Source organism: Crassostrea angulata, chromosome 2 (genome assembly GCF_025612915.1).
Source record: "Crassostrea angulata isolate pt1a10 chromosome 2, ASM2561291v2, whole genome shotgun sequence".
NCBI lineage: Eukaryota > Metazoa > Mollusca > Bivalvia > Ostreida > Ostreidae > Magallana > Magallana angulata.
The window spans coordinates 52,401,690-52,420,651 of record NC_069112.1 but is presented as its reverse complement, the minus strand read 5'-3'; the positions used below and the strand labels follow the sequence as shown (position 1 = coordinate 52,420,651).

At 33.0% G+C, this 18,962-nt stretch overlaps 1 protein-coding gene and 1 pseudogene across 1 annotated transcript in view; one reads left to right on the top strand and one right to left on the bottom strand.

Annotated features, from left to right (window-relative positions):
* Positions 1 to 18,962, bottom strand: part of LOC128173500 (uncharacterized) — a 47,784-nt gene that overhangs the window by 14,694 nt on the left and 14,128 nt on the right. The window contains exons 5-6 of the mRNA XM_052839199.1: positions 808 to 874; positions 539 to 654 (exon numbers count right to left, since the gene is read on the bottom strand). Of these exons, the coding sequence (XP_052695159.1) occupies positions 539 to 654; positions 808 to 874 (183 nt within the window). The remainder of the gene's footprint in view (positions 1 to 538; positions 655 to 807; positions 875 to 18,962) is intronic.
* LOC128173502 (uncharacterized) lies at positions 16,118 to 17,480 on the top strand (annotated as a pseudogene).

Below are 18,962 nucleotides of genomic sequence, written 5' to 3'. Positions count from 1 at the left end.
ATCTATATTCCTTTGTTAAAAGTTGACCCCTCCAAATATGGCCCAACCCTATCCCTATGGACCACAATTTAATAAAACAAACTTGAATCTACTTTATCCGTTAATGCTTTCACACAGGTTATACGACAGGTTATACGACAACCGCCTCTCTTCTGATGATAAGGTACAAAAATGACAACTACCCATTTAAAATGTTATGCTAAGTTATCTTATGGTATGAGCGTAATAACCTACTATAAACGATTATTTGTAATGAATTACAATATTGGATTTCAGTTTGTGTTGATTTGTGCTGATCTGGACCCATATCAAGCACTATCGACAAAAGACAAAAAAGTGATACAAACCTAGCTTGCAAGGTCCTTATTGCTTTCAGTGTCATCGGTCAATACCACTTGGGGTTTGGGGTTCAAATTACATGTACATCATATGACCGTAAAACGATTTCTCTAATAGTAATGATAAATAATAACTTGCAATACAGTTATAGCTGTCAAAAAAGTTATATTTGTGTGTGGATTATATCTGTTATTATTACCCCTTTTTCTTTTTTGAAAAATGATCCAGCTTAGTATTATCACCGCTAAAACTGCAGCAGTTGCAATTATGTAACCAATTGCAAGCCATCCATGAGATTCTGTAGTATGAAATTCTCTACAATATGAATAAAATTTAAATATATTCCAAGTTATTTTGACCATATACGTAAGTACTTAATACATGTACATTGTTTGAAAACTTCAAAGTGCCACCTTTATGCAACCATTATCAAATACTACCTTTTTTGCAACCGTTGTCAAATACTACCTTTTTTTGCAACCGTTATCAGCAGCAAAACACCGGAGCTCCCTATCAATTTCTAGGCACGCTGGATCTGTTCAAATACATGAACACGTACAGTTCGTAATAAACAATATAAATCTATATATAGTTTAGCTGTTTTCTTCAAATTAATGGATAATAAATTTTAAAAGGCGTTAAAGGCATTGAAACACATTTTAGATAACACACGTAACCAATCAAGTTGTTTTGGACATTAATTTTGAGTGTCACATGATTGCAATTCTGACTAAAAATGTAAGCTGGTATATCAATAGTACTCAAATTATGGACTCAACATTTGGTGCTTAAATACAGGTAAATGGGATGGCGGATAACTTTCAATTTCCACAGACATTACATACATTAAATGTTACTTTATTGTGCCAATCGGGAATTGTTTTCCTGCTAGCATTCTAGTCCGATATAGTCGAAAAAACCTTTTAATGGCAAATAATTATTATTTGGTCCAGCATGATTTGTCATAAAATAATTAAGGTGTGCTGATTCGAAAAAAAAAATATGCCGGCCTTCATGAAAATGGCGTTTAGTAGATCAAAATAGCGATTCAAAATGGCGGACAACAATTTTTACATTTTTCTTTCTTAAAGTCTTTTTATTATTGACAAACAATAATGAAATGATCCATCTTAGTATTTTATCATATCTGAAGTTTGCTGAGTTTAAAAAAATTCCCCCAAAAAACGTTAATTAGGTCAACATGGCGATTCAAAATGGCAGATACCCAGATTTGTATAATTGTTTTCCTAAAAATTTTAAACTAGAGAAAACGCATAAAAACAATAATTATTCAGTCCAGCAAAGTTGTTTTTACATATTATTTAAGGTGCTTGGTCTGAAAAATATGCTTGCTTTGACAAAAATGGCGCTAATTAAGTCAAAATGGCGGTCAAAATGGTCGACGGGCAAGTTCTATAATTCTCTTAAGTCTTAAAAGGTGAGGTAACAAACGATTATAAATTGGTTCAGCATAGCATTTTATCATAACTAAGGTGTGCTGAGTCCAACAAAATATGCTAATCGCGATAAATAGTTTCAAATGGTAGACAGTCATATTTTTCGTATCACAGTCTTTTTATTGGAAAAAAAAATAACAATAAAATTCCCAAATGGGTCTAACAAACATATAAAATGACGTTACTTTTGTCAAAATGGCAATTAAAATAGGTGTATACTAGTAGCCAAATTTCATCATTCTCTATTTAGACTACTAAAAGCTTCTTAAATGGGAAAATGTTTGAATATCATAATTTCAATACTAATGATATAACTGACAATCAAATTTGAACACTTGCATTAATAAAAAAAAACTCCAACAGCAAAATAAACAAAGTACGAAAAAGTGTAAACTCATCTACATACATAGATCTATCATCCCACAAAGTTTGATTGTTAAGTACAGGTTCACGTTAGAATCAGGCAATATCGAAATTTTGTGATAAGTGATAAGACAAAAATTAAACGAAATTTTACCCAGCAAGCAACTGGGATGTTTAGAATGTATGTGCCAAATTATTCTGAAATATTCCGTTTCGTTTTTGAATACAGGCCCGATATATTGACAAGGCGCTCAATTTTGACGCCGTGCAAGTCTTAATAAAATAGCATATATTTTTATCAAATTACTAAAAACAGCAAACCTTACGTGAAAATTTGATTATAACTAGTTACTAAACTCACTCAGCACAATGATTTCCAATTTTAAAAAGTTTTGAAAATTTCGAGTTTGGACTTTAAACTGCCGATGAAATTAGCAAATTCAAGTAGAATTTTGTTGTCTTCCTTGATTGATTCACAATATCGCCGATAGGCGGCGCTTCGTTGCTACGTACGCCAGTGCGCGAAAATGGAAGTTCGTGAAGAAGAAAACACGATCGTTTGCGGTGTGGGACACTACGCCAAAAGTTCCTGCGGCCTGTATAAACCGTACCCAAAAGAAACGGTTAGGTTGACCTTCCGCGACTGTGATAGGGACGTATCAAGATATCTGCAGGGGTTAAAACTAAGTGGTGGTCGCCAAAGATCTGTCACCCAGCAGCCGACAGTGAAGGAAGCCTTATATCCTATAGAATTGGACTGTTCAGGTATATGAGTGCATGTTCACACAATAGATATTGAATAAAATAGGAATTACAATCCGTGAATTAATTTAACTTACAACTAATGTGAAACTATTGGTTTGTTTGGCATACATATATTTCACTGGTTTCCCCCCGAAACTATTTTTAGAACTGGATATAAATATCGGAGCAATTTATGTTTTTGTATGGATTGCATACTATACGTGTATATATATTCTTTCATTCACATTTTCACCTACATTTTAAGGCAAAGATTGCGTTGTTATTACATTATCTATACCCATCATAAGTGTACATGTAAATGAATGTTTTATTTATATACATAGTAGATCAATGAAAGATAATTTATCTTTACGTGCCTATATCAAAACATGTTCATTAATACAATTAACAGTTGAAACAGAAAACCAGTCATTGATGTCAATAAATTATATTAAAATCAAAATACTCTTGAGCACTGTTTTAATAAATTAGAATTTTCTAATATGACAATTCTACATGTTTTAAAAATAAAAATTATAAAAGCCACAGCAAGATTCGAACTCATGGCTTACAGAGTACTAGTAGTTGATAAAACTCTAAACAATGGGCTACACTGTTAGGTACATTGTATCAAATATAGAAATAAATAAAATTATATTTGATTTTATTAATATTGTTTATTTCAATGAGAAGCTAGTACATCAGAATATGGAGGGGCCCTATACCACGTACATTAAATGTTAACATTTTGTTTTTACTGTAAACATTATAAGTAATGTAATCAACACAATATTGTTTGACATGTTCAATTAATCACATAAGATGTAGGTCAAGATATATTTGACATCATCTATTTAACATTAATTTTATATTGATTTGATGTCTATTTTTTATTGTTGAAAGCTTTGATCCTTCAATCACTGTTTGTCCATACCATCGCTACACACTTGGGATACAGTGGAAACCCTCAAGGAAATGTTGTTTTCCATCACATAAAGGGATGCAAAAACCACAAAGAGCAGTATCCAAGGAAATGAGCCAGAATATACTCCACACCTAAATAACCTAATTTAAAGCATCAATAAATTATTTCTTATATGTGCTGTTATCAACAAATAATTGAAATGCATTTTCCATTCAACTTTAATATGGATTCCCATATGACCCTGCCTTTTATTTTTTTTTTAGGAGGGGGGGGGGTATTATAGTTTCTTAAAATGATTAATAAAGGGAATGCAAGATTTTTTGTCATTAATGATTTATATTATTACATGTACTTTCCACAATCAGACTTAATTGTGTAATGTAACAACAGCAAACAATACTTAGGTTATTCATGCATGAAAATATTGAAATTTTTCATAAAATTTATCTAATAATAGGTATTTGCTTAACCTGTATGGACACATATAAGAAGCAATGTGAAGGAAAATATCCACCTCCCACTATATCATCTCCAGCTCATGTTTATGGTACAGCTAATGTAAGTAAAACTACAATAACATAAAGTCTTCTTACTTTTTATAGTAGTTTTTAGCTCACCGGAACCAAAGGTTTAAGTGAGCTTTTTTGATCATATGAGGTGTGTTAAAAAGAGCAAGTGCTTGCAAGTGCTCACAAATATTTCCAGTACCTTCAACAAAAATGTTGGTGAGTGCTAGTGAGCACGTACTCGCTTTGTTAAACACGCCTCTATTGTCTGTTAATTGTCCCTTCGTCTGTCTGATTGTGGGTCAACCTTTCACAATATTTACTTCTAAATCTTCTCTAGAACAAAAAAACCAAATTCAACCAAACTTGGTACAAGACATCCTTATGATTATGGAATTTTTAATTCTTCAAGAAAAGAGCAAAATCCTTTCTAAAAGGGAGATTGGCACGAAAGAGTGAATATGGTGTGTGCATGCATATATATGTATGTGTCTTTTAATTTTTTTTCCTCAAAAACCACTTCATCAGAAATGCGATATTAACACAAAAACTTGTAGAAGTGTAACAGTACAGATATACATCAATCGTATAGATCTTGAGAGTCCACAAGGCACATATCATATCATCAAAACCACACAAGCTAACACCACTGTCACTGGGGCTAAATTACACACCTGAACACCTGGAAAAGTAATACGGTGTTTAAACTTCTAATTTGTACTATACTCTGTCCCGAGTTTTTGCTTCCACCACATTTTGCTTGATATTTCAATAATACATATGTAGTAAATACCTTTGTGCTCAAACTATGTTCATCCACTAATATGAAAAATGTCCATATTATCTGTTTTGAAACGCCCTCTCTACCGCTTCATGTTTCAATACACATCCCAAAAGTGAAAGTCTACAGAGATTGTGCATTGCATCAGCCATAAATAAGCCCAGATGATAACGTTCAAAAATTGCGTGAGGTATCCCAAGTACTTCCGAATAAAGAAAAGACATAAACATTTCCCATTATAAATCTCCGTAAGAAAATTGTTTTCGTTCCTGTGAAATTTTATGGGTGAAAAGGGATAATTGTTCAATGAAGATATCTTGGATATATATATTCCCTTTCATTGATTTCAATTGTATTTCTTTCACATGTATGTGTATTTTTATTAAAAATCATCAAAAATTGATGGAAGCAATAACTTGGGACAGACTATAGCTAATATTTAGCTTTTATTTATATCTAGCTTTTATTTATTTACATTAGTTTTGCATTGATTTTGAGTAAAATGGACATTCCTTGTATCTGTAACACTGTATGCATGTAACAATAGTCCCTTTTTATCATGCTTACATAAAAAAATATATGAAAAAAATAATCTCCAAAAACTACATGTTTGTCAGTAAAATCTATATAGAAAGTATCTAAATTTGGCGATTTTAATTTTGGTGAATTTGCAAATTGCCAAAATGGGCCAAAATTATATACATGTACCCACCAAAAAAACCCAGCTATACGGTACATATCATATTGTGCGGTAGTCGGTGATAGTTTTAATGACTCAATTAAGTATGCAAAATGACATTACTACGAATTCGATTAAGCTGTCTGAGAGATTTGAACCTGATATTTTACTTATTTCATTAAAAAGTTGTCTTTCTTTTCTTTTTGCTGGAATCCCAAGTTGTAGTAATGTCCCATTCTGATCACATTTTGTCTGTAGTTTTTCTGTAATCTTTTCACATTTTCTACATTTTTTTTATGAACCATTGGGTCATTTTTATGGTATAATCAAACTTGTCATAAAGCATCCATGGGTAGAGGCCTGGAGTATCACATTTGTTCAAATAAAGCCCAATATCCCCTTACAAGGGGAGATAATTTAGAATTACTAAAAAATTTGATGGTATCATCTACAAGGATTTATTTATTTTTATGTATATGCATTAAGGTCAAAGTCATTTGAATTACTTTGCCGTAGCTTAAAGGGTTAAAATTTAAATAAAATCTTAATATTGCCTGATTTTGAGTTAAATTTAATTTTCATAGGAGATTATACAAGAAGAGGAGTATCCATCTGCACTTGAAAAGAATGGCGATCAGCTTCAGCTTGATCCTGTAAGTGATCTGTTCTAATCAAATCATTTGCAATGATTATACATGTAGTATCCGCTTGAATTGATTACCACAAGTCTTAGCTCAAATATATGGTCATGGAACTTGTATTTTGTCATGTTAAAAAAATTACATATTAGAAGGAAGATTTTTAATTTTTAATACAGGTATCAGATGGAGTACAAATGTCTCAGAACCTATCCCAGGCTTCAAACTGGAGTACTGGTGAAATAACAGGAACTTTAACGCATGCAAATGATGTTGTCAGCCTTATATCTAACGGCCAATTCAGCCCTTTAAGAGGACAGTTACATACAAGTTTATCCAAAGTGAAGCCAAGCAATTTGAGATATTATAAAAGGAAAGCTGAAGAATCTACTGATGCTCTTTTAAATCTGCTTGCTCCTGGACAGTCCTAAGAATTAAAGCTGCTTATTTCACCAGAACCCGAGAGACCAAAACCTGATGCAGAATTAAAGGACAAAATTCTAAAACTATATGGAGAAATATCTGACAACAACCTTAAGGTAAAACTTTTATCAGTTGTGGCAAAAACAACTAGAGGTACTGTGAGCAAGCTCACAATTGATACCCCCCGCTAAGAAAAATCATAACTGATGTATTTTTTCTATTATAGAAAATATTGAATGAATCTATTTCATCGTCCATTTCCTAAAGATAACAACTGCTCTATTTTTTAAAACTGTTAATGTTTATATGAGTACACAAACCAATTTCTATTCTTTAAATTCCATTTTAGTTCAAGTTAACTGTTAATGCATGAGGACATTTGCATCCTTATGTTAACAAACATGACTCGAATCAAACGAAATTCCCGAGGTCAAGCAGCCACTTAATATAAACATTTTGAATTATTGGTATACTGACCTTGAACTTCCTCAATTGACCTTTGGTCAAGGTCTCGACATACTCTCAGGTTATAAGCATTCTAGATGTGAATTAAGAACTTCCAATATTTGTCCATTAGAAAGATATGGACTGGACACGAGTTTTATACTTTTCTGCTAGTGACCTTGGCCTTGCCCAAATGACCTTGGGTCAAGGTCATGACAAACCCTTAGCTTATAAGCAATCTTTGTGTGAACTGAGAACTTCCAATGTTTCTCCATAAGAAAGATATGGACCGGACAAGTATTTTGCACTTATTTCTGCCATAGACCTTGACCTTGTCCAAATGACCTTGGGTCAAGGTCATGACACACCCTTAGGTCATAACCAATCCTTGTGTGAAGTAAGAACTTCCAATGTTTCTTCATTAAAAAGATATGGACCGGACACGAATTTTGCAATTTTTTCTGTCAGTGACCTTGACCTTGCCCGAATGACCTTGGGTTAAGGTCATGACACACCCTTAGGTCATTAGCAATCTTTGTGTGAAGTTAAAACTTCTAATGTTTCTCCATAAGAAAGATATGGACCGGACACGAATTTTGCACTTTTTCTGTTGGTGACCTTGACCTTGCCCGAATGACCTTGGTTCAAGGTCATGACACACCGTTAGGTCATAAGCATTCTTTGTGTGAAGTAAGAACTTCTAATGTTTCTCCATAAGAAAGATATGGACCGGACACGAATCGAACAGACAGACGGACAGACGGACGGACGGACAGACGGACGGACGGACAAGGTGATTCCTATATACCCCCCAAACTTCGTTTGCGGGGGGTATAATGACGAAAGATGAGTTGTTACAATCCATTCCAGGGTTGACAGTGTACAAAATAGATCAGGCAAGATTGCTTGGAGATGCACACAGTAGAGAAACAGTCAAGGAGAAAATGAAAACGACAAGACAAAGAATGGATGCAGAAAAGATGCAACATGCACTTGGCTTTTTCTTTGATCTTAGTTTTATGCAGATAGTTTCATATGGAACGAGAGAAATGAAACTTGCCTCTGTAGAGAAGATTACTATTCCAGATGTTGTGAGAACATTGTGTCATTCTCATTTAGTTGATATGTATGTAGCCTATTGTAAGGAAACAGATTTCCAACCACTTGGAAGAACTTATCTTTTTCATATACTGCGTGCATGTGCAGCATCCAAACGAAAGAATTTGAGAGGCTTGGACAATATCACAGCTGAAGGAGTGGACGGCTACACGGATTGATTGATCAGTTGAAAGATCTTGGCTTGATGTCATTAGATGTCCATTCAGAAATATCCACCAAACTCACTGCCAGCAGAGTATACATGAAAACAGATTACAAGTTACATGTGGAACAGTCAAGTCTCTGTGCTGACCACTGTATTGACTGGAGTTTGAGTGATCCATCTGATAAAGACTTCCAGAGTACTTGTCAACACAAGCATATGCTAAAATGTGACAGATGTGAACTTATCAAAGTGGAATTGCAGCTTAATTCTGTAATAGATGCCCTTCATGTGACCCAGGAAGCTGTAAATGAATACACAAAAACATCGGGGGATGCAGTGTTGAAAATCTATAACTGGAAGGCACACATAGTTAGAACTGTCAATCAAGATCAGTTTAGACTGGATGCTCTTGAAAATATGAAGAGTTACCAAGCTCTCATTATCATGGATGGGCTATGAAGTTTCTACCTATTCACTACAGGGAAAAACAGTCAGACTGGTTCGGACAGAGAGGCAAAAATTGGCATGTCATTGTTTGCATATTTAAAGATGCAGAAGATATATGTGTAAGTTTCACACCTACGCGGGGGTGTTAAGGAAGCATATGGGCAATATGCCGTCTTATTTTGACTGTTGTATTCAAAATCGTGAAATTAAATAATTTTTTTGAATAAGATCAAAAACTTAGTATTATCCTTTTAAATAGATGTCAGTGCAATAAAATCGGGTAGTACATCACTGCCACATTGGTGCATTATCACATGACAACTATAAATAGCTTACGTATATTCCTTAACATAAAATAAGATGGAACAACACTACCCCGCGGTTTCCAAAATAAAATAAACATATCAAGTGAAAGCAAAACATCTCAGTTTAATCAAAACCGCTGCTAGAATCCTATGTTGCTCATTGTTAAAAAGTTATTCATCAGGTTCTCGTAAAACCTTCCCAACTTTTATAAAGTTTGCACGGAAAACGGCAAATTGCATTAAAACAACACACGACATGGGATTCTAGCAGCACTTTTCAATTTAAGCATTGATCAAACTAACGATACGTATAAAATTTCAAGTTCAATATACACGGGGTAGTGTTGTTCTAGTCGAATTTTTATATCGTAAACAACGACAGAGGAAACCCTGGCCGAGAAATAAAAGCAAATTTACATACCTTTTAGCGAATGTTTGATAAAACTAACATCTCCCCCAGTATTCTTATGTTCAATTCTCAATAAATCACACCACAATACTTTATTAGAGTTCTTAGATTAGTTATATTTTGAATATGTTTACAATGCTTTCCGATAAAATTCACACGACATTCAACTTTTAGTCATGACGTCATCAATGTGTAAATCTACGTAATACAAACTAATTTGTGGCAAAAATTGTCTTAAGTATTTTTTATTTTTGTTTAGTCTACGTTTCGTTGCTTATATATTTGAATATGTACATAATAACCAAGATTTGTGATATCACGGAATTACATGTAACTCAGATTCCATATGCTTCCTTAACCCTCTGACTGCGGCAGGGACATATATGTCCTTTTACCGCTGGCTGCGAGAGGGACTAATAGAACCATTCATTATTACGAGTGTGGGATAGTGAAATTCCACCGAGGGGACAAGATTCACTGTCTAGGACGAGGCTTAGACCGTGAATCTTGGCCCCGAGGTGGAATTTCACTATCCCACACGAGTTTATAATGATGATTATTTTTCTCGCATTATATTAGCTTAAAAAATGATGTTTGACAACTTTCTGTTATGACGTTCAAAAGATTACTTTCGGCTTATCCCTCCGCGTACTTCAAATAGTGCAAGTTAAATGAAAGCATACGACAGTGGTTTCAATTAAAATATGAAAAATTGTAATTAATTATGCAACACAATTACTTAATGGATAATCTCAATGCACTATTTTGCATTTCCCTACAGCAGACAACGTTTGTTTACGTTTTAAAACGGCGTAGTAATACACAGTGTAAGACAGAAAAATCTCACACTGCTGTCTCACACCGGACAAACCGATCTCACACCGGTGATAATGCGAGAAATATGTGTCCTTTACGACGTCATGAACGTAAAGTCACTCACTTCTCCCTTTCATTTTCAATGGATTTTATATCATTTTTACTTGATTTTTACTTTATAAATTGATTTTAATTTTTAGAAACATCAACCTTTTGTTATAGTTAATAAACATTATTGAATTTTTTAGCAAAAAGTTTGAAAATACGCATAAGATACAGTAACTCGCGACGACTTGATGTCGTAAGTAATGAGTGTTAAAGCAATAAGAGTTGCAATTTTCATGTTGATATTTTTTTTAAGAGAATCTTATTTTCTACTAAAATGACATAAAAATATCATGGTTTTTAAATATCTTTTAGCCATATTTTTGTGTGAAAAGGTCGTTAAGAAGCTTAATTTGAGCATAACTGATTTATTGTCGTCCTGTACAAAAATTGATTTGCTATATATTCCGTAGAAGAGAAATCTTTCCTCTGACAAAAATGAATGGATTTTTTCAAACCTTATTTATCATAAAAGATTACATGTAAGTTATAAATGCACTAGCAGCTTTTTACAGCAAAATAAAATTCTAAAAAATACAGGTTGTATTGCTTTAACTTTATTGCGGTTATCATCTCCGAGACTCATGCAGCCTTTAATGTGGATTATATCAGACGAATGTGAAATAAAAATAAAGACTGGTTTGAGCTGATATATATTTGTGACTTTGAGCTTCTTGCGATTCTCGTGAAACGGAGTCGCACGAAAATAAGAAAGTTTAAAGTATATCATACCTATACATTTCGTTCTCCTTTTCAATTATCCCGGTTATGAGTATGAACACATAATATAAATCAAGAAAATAAAAAAAATAATTTTTTTTTTAAGTCGCCATTACAAAAAATTGAATTATTCAGTCGTCATTACCTTTCCAACCCCCCCCCCCCCCCCATCCCGGATCTTCATCTGAATAAACAATGATTAATACATGCAGTTTCTCGTAAATTGTAAGAGTATATTATAATTTTATTATTACACAAATTACCGATATCCGAATGCACACCATAAATCACATTTTTAGTTTTAATCTGAATGATATGAAAGTGTTATTCCTCTGCTATGAAACAAAATGCAGAGTATGGTTTTCCATGTTGACTAGCGGCATTTGCAAGTCATCAGATCGTTTTCAGAAATATGGACTCTATAGTGCCGTACTCGAGGTTTTCCTATCAAAGATTTTCTAAAAGTACATGTATGCATATGAAACCCTGGTAGAAGTCTGATATAAATTTTGCGAGAATCAATTGTAAGAAAGTTTTGAAGGAAATAAATGGAGAAATCGATCCATCATCGATTTTTTCTGACATAAATGATGTATTGTAGAAACTTTCAAACATACTAACCATATATACAAACACATGTATTATTGGATGTCGTCTTGGCCGTCATGCAATGATTTTGTGATGGTTTATTTGTACGTAGATTTACTCCTACCTGTACACATACTCGAACAATTTTGTACATTCATCCACTTTTGATATAAAGCACAACTTTCAAAATTAATTTGAAAATTTTTGAGAAAAAAAAAATGTTTTAAGAGGGGGGGGTGCCATTAAATCTGCGTATTCTTTTTCAGATATTACTTTAGTAAATAATTAAACGACTATCATCATTTTGACCGTATATAATTAATTAGCACGCTAGGCACTGGATTTGGAGATCCCTTAAATACACAATAAATGCTTACAAATTCTCAATGGAAATGTACTCATTTAATTTGTAGCATTTGTGTTTTTTAAACAATTGTCAACAAAGTAAAAACAAAATAAAGGTATTGATTTACTACGTATATAATTTTATTTCTTGAAAGTTTTACTTTCACAATTGATCACATACGTTGATGTTTGAAATGTGATTAACATTTTGCAAGCAACTTCTTCAATTATATAATTACCATATAAAGGACATCATTATTATTATTGCTAGTGCTATACCTATTATACTAGTCCAGTGCTTAACCCTAAGATTTAAAAATAATTAACGAAAATACAACTTTTAATTCGATAATAAAAAATCTACAAATATTTAAATTACATATACACTTGTAGTTGGAAATTAAAGTATTCCGATGTGTTTAATTACTTATTTTTCGTAGTTTATGTTCAATATAATTTTTGAACCTAAAGGGCAATGCAAGTTTTCATCATGATATCAAACGATCGTGGTGCATGAAACAGTCATAGCAAGCACACATGAACGAAAGTACAAAATACGTATTTTATGTAGAAAAAAAAACAACAATTTTAAGTAAATCTGAGACTTAATTAGATTGTCTTAAAAAAACAAAGACGAACTGACAAATCGCTATTAGTAGATACTTTAAATACTATATATACACTGCGAAATAAGATGTTAACATGTTTCGAAACATTTGATTTTAAAGGGGTTTTTTGGCCAGATATCAGACACTATATCCTTTAACAAGAGTAAATAATCCAGTATTTTTCACAGTATAACACTACATGCATAAGTCCAGTAAAATTAAGAAATTATCAAGAATAAAGATGTATACTTGGAAAAAACTACGTTTGTATACTGTGTAACAGTTGCATAAATGTAATTAAAAGGAAAGGATGTACATAAAAATGCACAATGCCAAAGAAATGATATGGACGGTAAACAATTGGTATATTCTAATAAATTAAGGGGCTGCGAATTCTCTCTCTCTCTCTCTCTCTCTCTCTCTCTCTCTCTCTCTCTCTCTCTCTCTCTTTCAGAATTTTCTCTGAATGGGGAATCGTAGTTGTAAACCCTTATTGTTTTTGTGTTCTGAATCTGTCTCTGATGAGATGCAGCCATGCGAAATTCTAAGAGTGATATGTAGTGTTTGTGCACTTTGATCTACATCTATATAAATGTAACCACCACCCCTCCCCCTCTAAAAAACTCATACAAAGACAAATTGGTTGATACAACAAGAAATGATATCGGATTTTGTATATTTTCTAAGAATCTTTTGTTTACATGCTTGAGAATATCTCATGATTGTTCTTCAACAAATGTATAAAGATACATTTAAAATACTTTGTCAAGACAAAAAAGCCTCATCAAAAACGTACAGTTATTATACATGTAAAAACATATTATGTCCTTGCATATAAAAGACAGTTGCCTTGTAATCTATTCATAGTTTTCGGTAAAGATTATCGGGTTCACTGCGCAGACATATTACAGGTACGAAACGATCTGTGTTGATACTATATATAAAGTATATATATAAAGTACCATATTGACGCTATGCTATTGTAATAGAAAACAGTTACACATTTGTCCACGCTTTTCAATACAATTATTGATGAACATTTTTTAAAACCTAAATATCCATCAAAAACAATTTTACATCAATCTAGTTATTTTCATGTAAATACAAGAATCAAATAGAAAACACCATAATCAGAAGATTTCCACCAACGAAACCATGAAGCATTGGGCTTAAATTTTGATAAAACGTAAAGTGAATAGTTTTTAGGGATGTTTGATTATTTTTCTATATATATTTGTTTAAAATATCGCAGCATGTAATTCCCATGCAAAAGACTAAAACTGCGCTATCAATATGTTTTTAGTCAATATTAATCTGCTTGTCCGACAAATTGCGAGATGATGATGGCCTGATATACTAAGAAGATCCAACAACGTGTCGGAAGTCGGAAGTCAAAAAACAAAAAGGTGAAGGAATCTTTCAAAAAGCTGTTTATCTACGCTAGGCACTGTGCTTCTTCCCAAGTCAAGGGTTTCTGATCCGCTCTGCCTCTTTGTGAGAGGCGGAGCGGATCAGAAACCCTTGACTTGCAAAGATGGGCACTGTGTTCTGTTAAGGTAATGTTTGTGGCTTACGTTGGATTTTTCATTCTAAGAAAATGCACCCAAGTTACATGATATTTTATTCATATTCATAGTCTTTTTTATCAATAAATTCAAAAGATTTTGTCCGTCCCATTTTAGAACTATTAATGGTCAAATTTCTTTATTTTAAACTGCCGATTGAATTACGTTGCAACATTTTATCAAAATCTACATCATATTTGGGTATTGGAGAACGTTTGGGAGTGATACATGTATATCCTAAAAATGGTCAATTATAATGTTGCATTTATCATATCAATCGTTACTTATAATTTTCAAGCAATTTCAAACAATACACTCCACATAAGATTTGAAAATTTGGTCCGTTTCTGCTACTTTAAAGGTAAGAATAATTCAATTTTCAATTCTGCTACACGATACTTTTTTAAATAAAAAAATATTTTTTTACTATAACCAAATATCTTAGCAAAACAAAGTTTTATTTTCTAACAACATAAAAAACAGCCCGCTTTATATGTAATGATCACAGTGACTATTGGAAAACTGTTTCTTCTTGTGCTCGTGTTGTCTGTTGTAACGGTATACTCTGACCAGTTACAATGTATTATTCGCCACGTGATTTCTAAGTCAATGTAACTTGTGATTATAGTACCGCAACTCTAATTTTAGACCATTCATCACAATATTAGTTCCACCCTCCATGCATATTTATGAATCTTCTCTTCAATCAAAGGAAGACAAGTCTAAATCCCAGATATTTGCAGACCAGTAAGAGGGAAAAAAAGATTCAATTTATTGCAACGCAGTTTAAAACCATTTTGACAATAAACTTCTATTGGAATTTCACCAAACTTTTTAAAAAAGAATTAACGCAACAAGAATGACCGAAAAAGGACCCAAAATGCGGCGATCATCGCAGTCATCCTTTTCTGATCTTCTTTTAATTGTAACCTATTACTGCTTTTATTAAAATTGAGAATACTGTAAGTTTATATAATTATTAAGCCTCACATGCATCTATGATCTTTTATAATTATGTATCAAACAAATGTTGCTTCTGTTTCTGGGCAACTGCAATAAATCCAAGGATACAGTCATGAAATCTTGGAAAAATTAGTGGAAAAGACACGTAAAAAATTACGGCATTGTAATCCGCACTTTGCAATAGAAAGCGCATATTCCTTGAACTTTGAGAAAATCCTGCGTAAAAACGTCAAAAACTTATGACGTCGTTTTTAATGTCGCATTGACGTAAAGTTTTCTGTTCAATAACGTCGCAGCCAGAGGGTTAACACCCCCGCGTAAAGTATTAGGTCTCATGATCCCTTTGTTTACCCATTTAAACAGTTGTACATGTACCTCTGATGTTTTTCCATAATATAATTTGTTATTTCCAATATTTTATAGAAATGGCTTCTTAACTCTAAAATTTCACCAGGTAATACATGTAATAGGCATTTTTTTCCCAGTAAGAGTTATCTCTTTCATTAGAGGGTTGATGGACTTCAAATAAGAAGTTTTTATTGGGTTTTTTTTAACTTTGCTTATTTGATAGAAATGTGTAAAAACTTTTTTGTATATATATAAATATATAAACTGATTGTCAATTGCTGATTAACTTTGAGTTTTTTATTTTTTTCTTTCAGCACAGAACATACTGTCATGTAATGGACTCAGCAAAGCAAGACTGGTTTACTATCTTCTCTACTGGAGAATTCACTGGATACAATAAAGAAGCAGATGCCTTTTATCAAAGAAGTTATGCTCCGATCAGATAATGCAGGCTGTTATCATTGTGGTCAGTTATGCTTTTCCTTGCCACAAATAAGCCAAAGGACAGGTATGAAAATTCATTGACAAATCTTTAATGAAAACCTTAATAAGCAGAGCTGGATATAACACCAATTTTAGGTTCCATGTTAAGGATTCAGGCCATTTAATTAATGTTGATATATTTGTGTTTTGGGTATTTCCATAACAGAATACTGCTACTCGGAGCCACAGGCAGGGAAATCGTACTGTGATTTGAAAATTGCACATATGAGAATGAAAATGAAGAGTTATGCTGCTAGTGGACACAATATTTTGACTGCGGCAGACATGAAACATGCACTTGATGCTGGCTCATGTATATACATGTATGATTTCTGTCTTTCACAACTCTGTAATTTCCATGGGCCACATTGCTCATTATACATGTATGTGGTGATAAATACAAAATTACCAAAATCTCACTTTCTTAATTTCAGGTGTCAAAGGATGTCAAGTTGCAAATGTGGCAATAGATACAACAAAACAGTTGTTCACTATGCACAAGATGAAAAATGTAAATAACTACAGCAGTATTACGTATCAAAAGGATGGTATGATTGTACGGAAAGTCTATAGTATTGGGAGAGGCTTATTTGTCTCAAATTTGGAAATAAGCAAGTTTACTAATTCTTAACATCAGGAACACACTTCTGGTTGCTTGATGTTGGAAGACTTTGTAACTCCAGCTATGCAGAAAGGAGAAATCAGAACAAAACCAAGTCAAAATGCCGATGTTTCAGAAATGTCTGATAATGAAAATGATGCTGAAAGAGGAACTTCTGAAGAACCTGACATAGAGTTATTTCATTGTCCAGAAGTTGGCTGTTCTAAGAGGTATTCAACATACAGAGGGCTAGAAAATCATTTGCTCTGTGGTAAACATCAAGTGAAACTAGACAAAAAGTCTACCTATGACCAGATAAAGCTTCAGTGGGCACAGCTATGTAGTGAAGTTGTCATCACATGCAAAAATGTGTTGTCTTCAGAAGAAAATGTTGAAAACAAAGTGAAAGCTGAACCTATGGGTTGGGGTTTGAAGAAGCCAAGGAAGAGTTCACGTTTTCCAGAGAAAGTGCGAGCTTTTTTAACCAAAAAGTATGAAGGTGGCGAAAAGGGGAGAAAAGCAAACCCTTCAGAAGTAGCAGAAGAAATGAGGGTTATTACTAGCGAGGATGGAAGGGAAGTTTTCAGTGTTGATGAAAGGTTAAGCACAGCCCAGATAACTTCTTTCTTCTCCAGAATGGCTAGTAAAGAATTTGGCAAAGCGTCCTTGAAAGATGATTTTGTTGACAGTGACTTACTTGCAGCTTTGGCAGCCATTGAGGAAGATGCATTGATTGAAAATATTAATAGCATGCCTTGTAATTAAATGATTTTACTATCTTAATATTGAAAGAAAGGATCACTGTGATACTAACACAATCCAGCCATTCAGATCAGTTACAATTTCTGCTCTGATTGGTATGATTTTGGTATTCATATAAAATGTGTGTAGGTAAACACTAGCTGTGTTACATATTGTACATGTATTTTCTTTACATAACAGGTGACGACAATCCTTGAAGAATTTGGTCAAAATAACAGATTAATTGTAGCTAAGTCTAATGATGTGCCCCAAATGTACTATAGCATTTGTTAAAGATAAATTTTTCTGCAGACAACAATTACATTGTATGTTCTGAGGCAGAAAATCTTTGGAAATAGCATAACACTGTTTATTTAAAAGGATGAAGTTGCTTTTGTTCTAATAAGATTAACATAGACATTTCCTTGTTCAATGTATTCTTTACAGGTTTATTATTCACAGGTAAATTCTTTTTATCAAACTTTTATATTGTTCTAAGTTTTTGATAACAATAATATTGTTAAAAACTTAACTTTTGATAACTTTCTGAACACATAAACACGGGCACATATCACAGTTCTGAGGAAATTCAGTATTAAATCTATTGCACAATATTTGGAACTTCGATCCCGATCAATAATAATGTGAGATTCACTATTTATACATGATATTACAGGTATAAATGGTTGAAAACAACAATATTTAGACATAAATCATACCAAAATCTAGTTTTTTATTATTAAAATAACATTTAAATCATAAAATACAATTATTATTACTCTTAGATGATTATGGAGATCTTAAAAAAAATTGTTGGGATCCCACATGATTGCTTTGACTATGTAAACTGTGTGTTAATTTTTCAAAACTTTTTACAATGGAAAAACTTATTTCAGAATATCCTTTATTCATTGATATGTAATATACCAACATACAGGTTTGCTGTTTTTTTTAAACATCTATATAAAAGTGATCGTTTTTCTCTATTTGAAAACCTTTATGGTTAATGGTGGTCATGGTTGCCATGGAAACCAAAAAGATACCCCCTTTGTACAGACCCTAAAACGTACAACTACACCAAAAAAGCGTGCGACATTCGTGCGAGAAACGTTTCGTGTAAACCGTTTAGCGTTTCGTGTAAACTGTTTAGCGTTTCGTGTAAATCGTGAAGCGTTTCGTGTAAACCGTTAGCGTTTCGGGCAAAGCGTGCAGCGTTTCGGGGAAAGTGTGTAAATCGTTTCGGGAAAAGCGTGCGAGAACCGTATGAAACGTTCATCAGATTTAATTCGGAACTCTGACAATTTAATTGTTTCAAAATAGCGCTCGTGTTAAACATTACTTTAAACTGTTTTTGA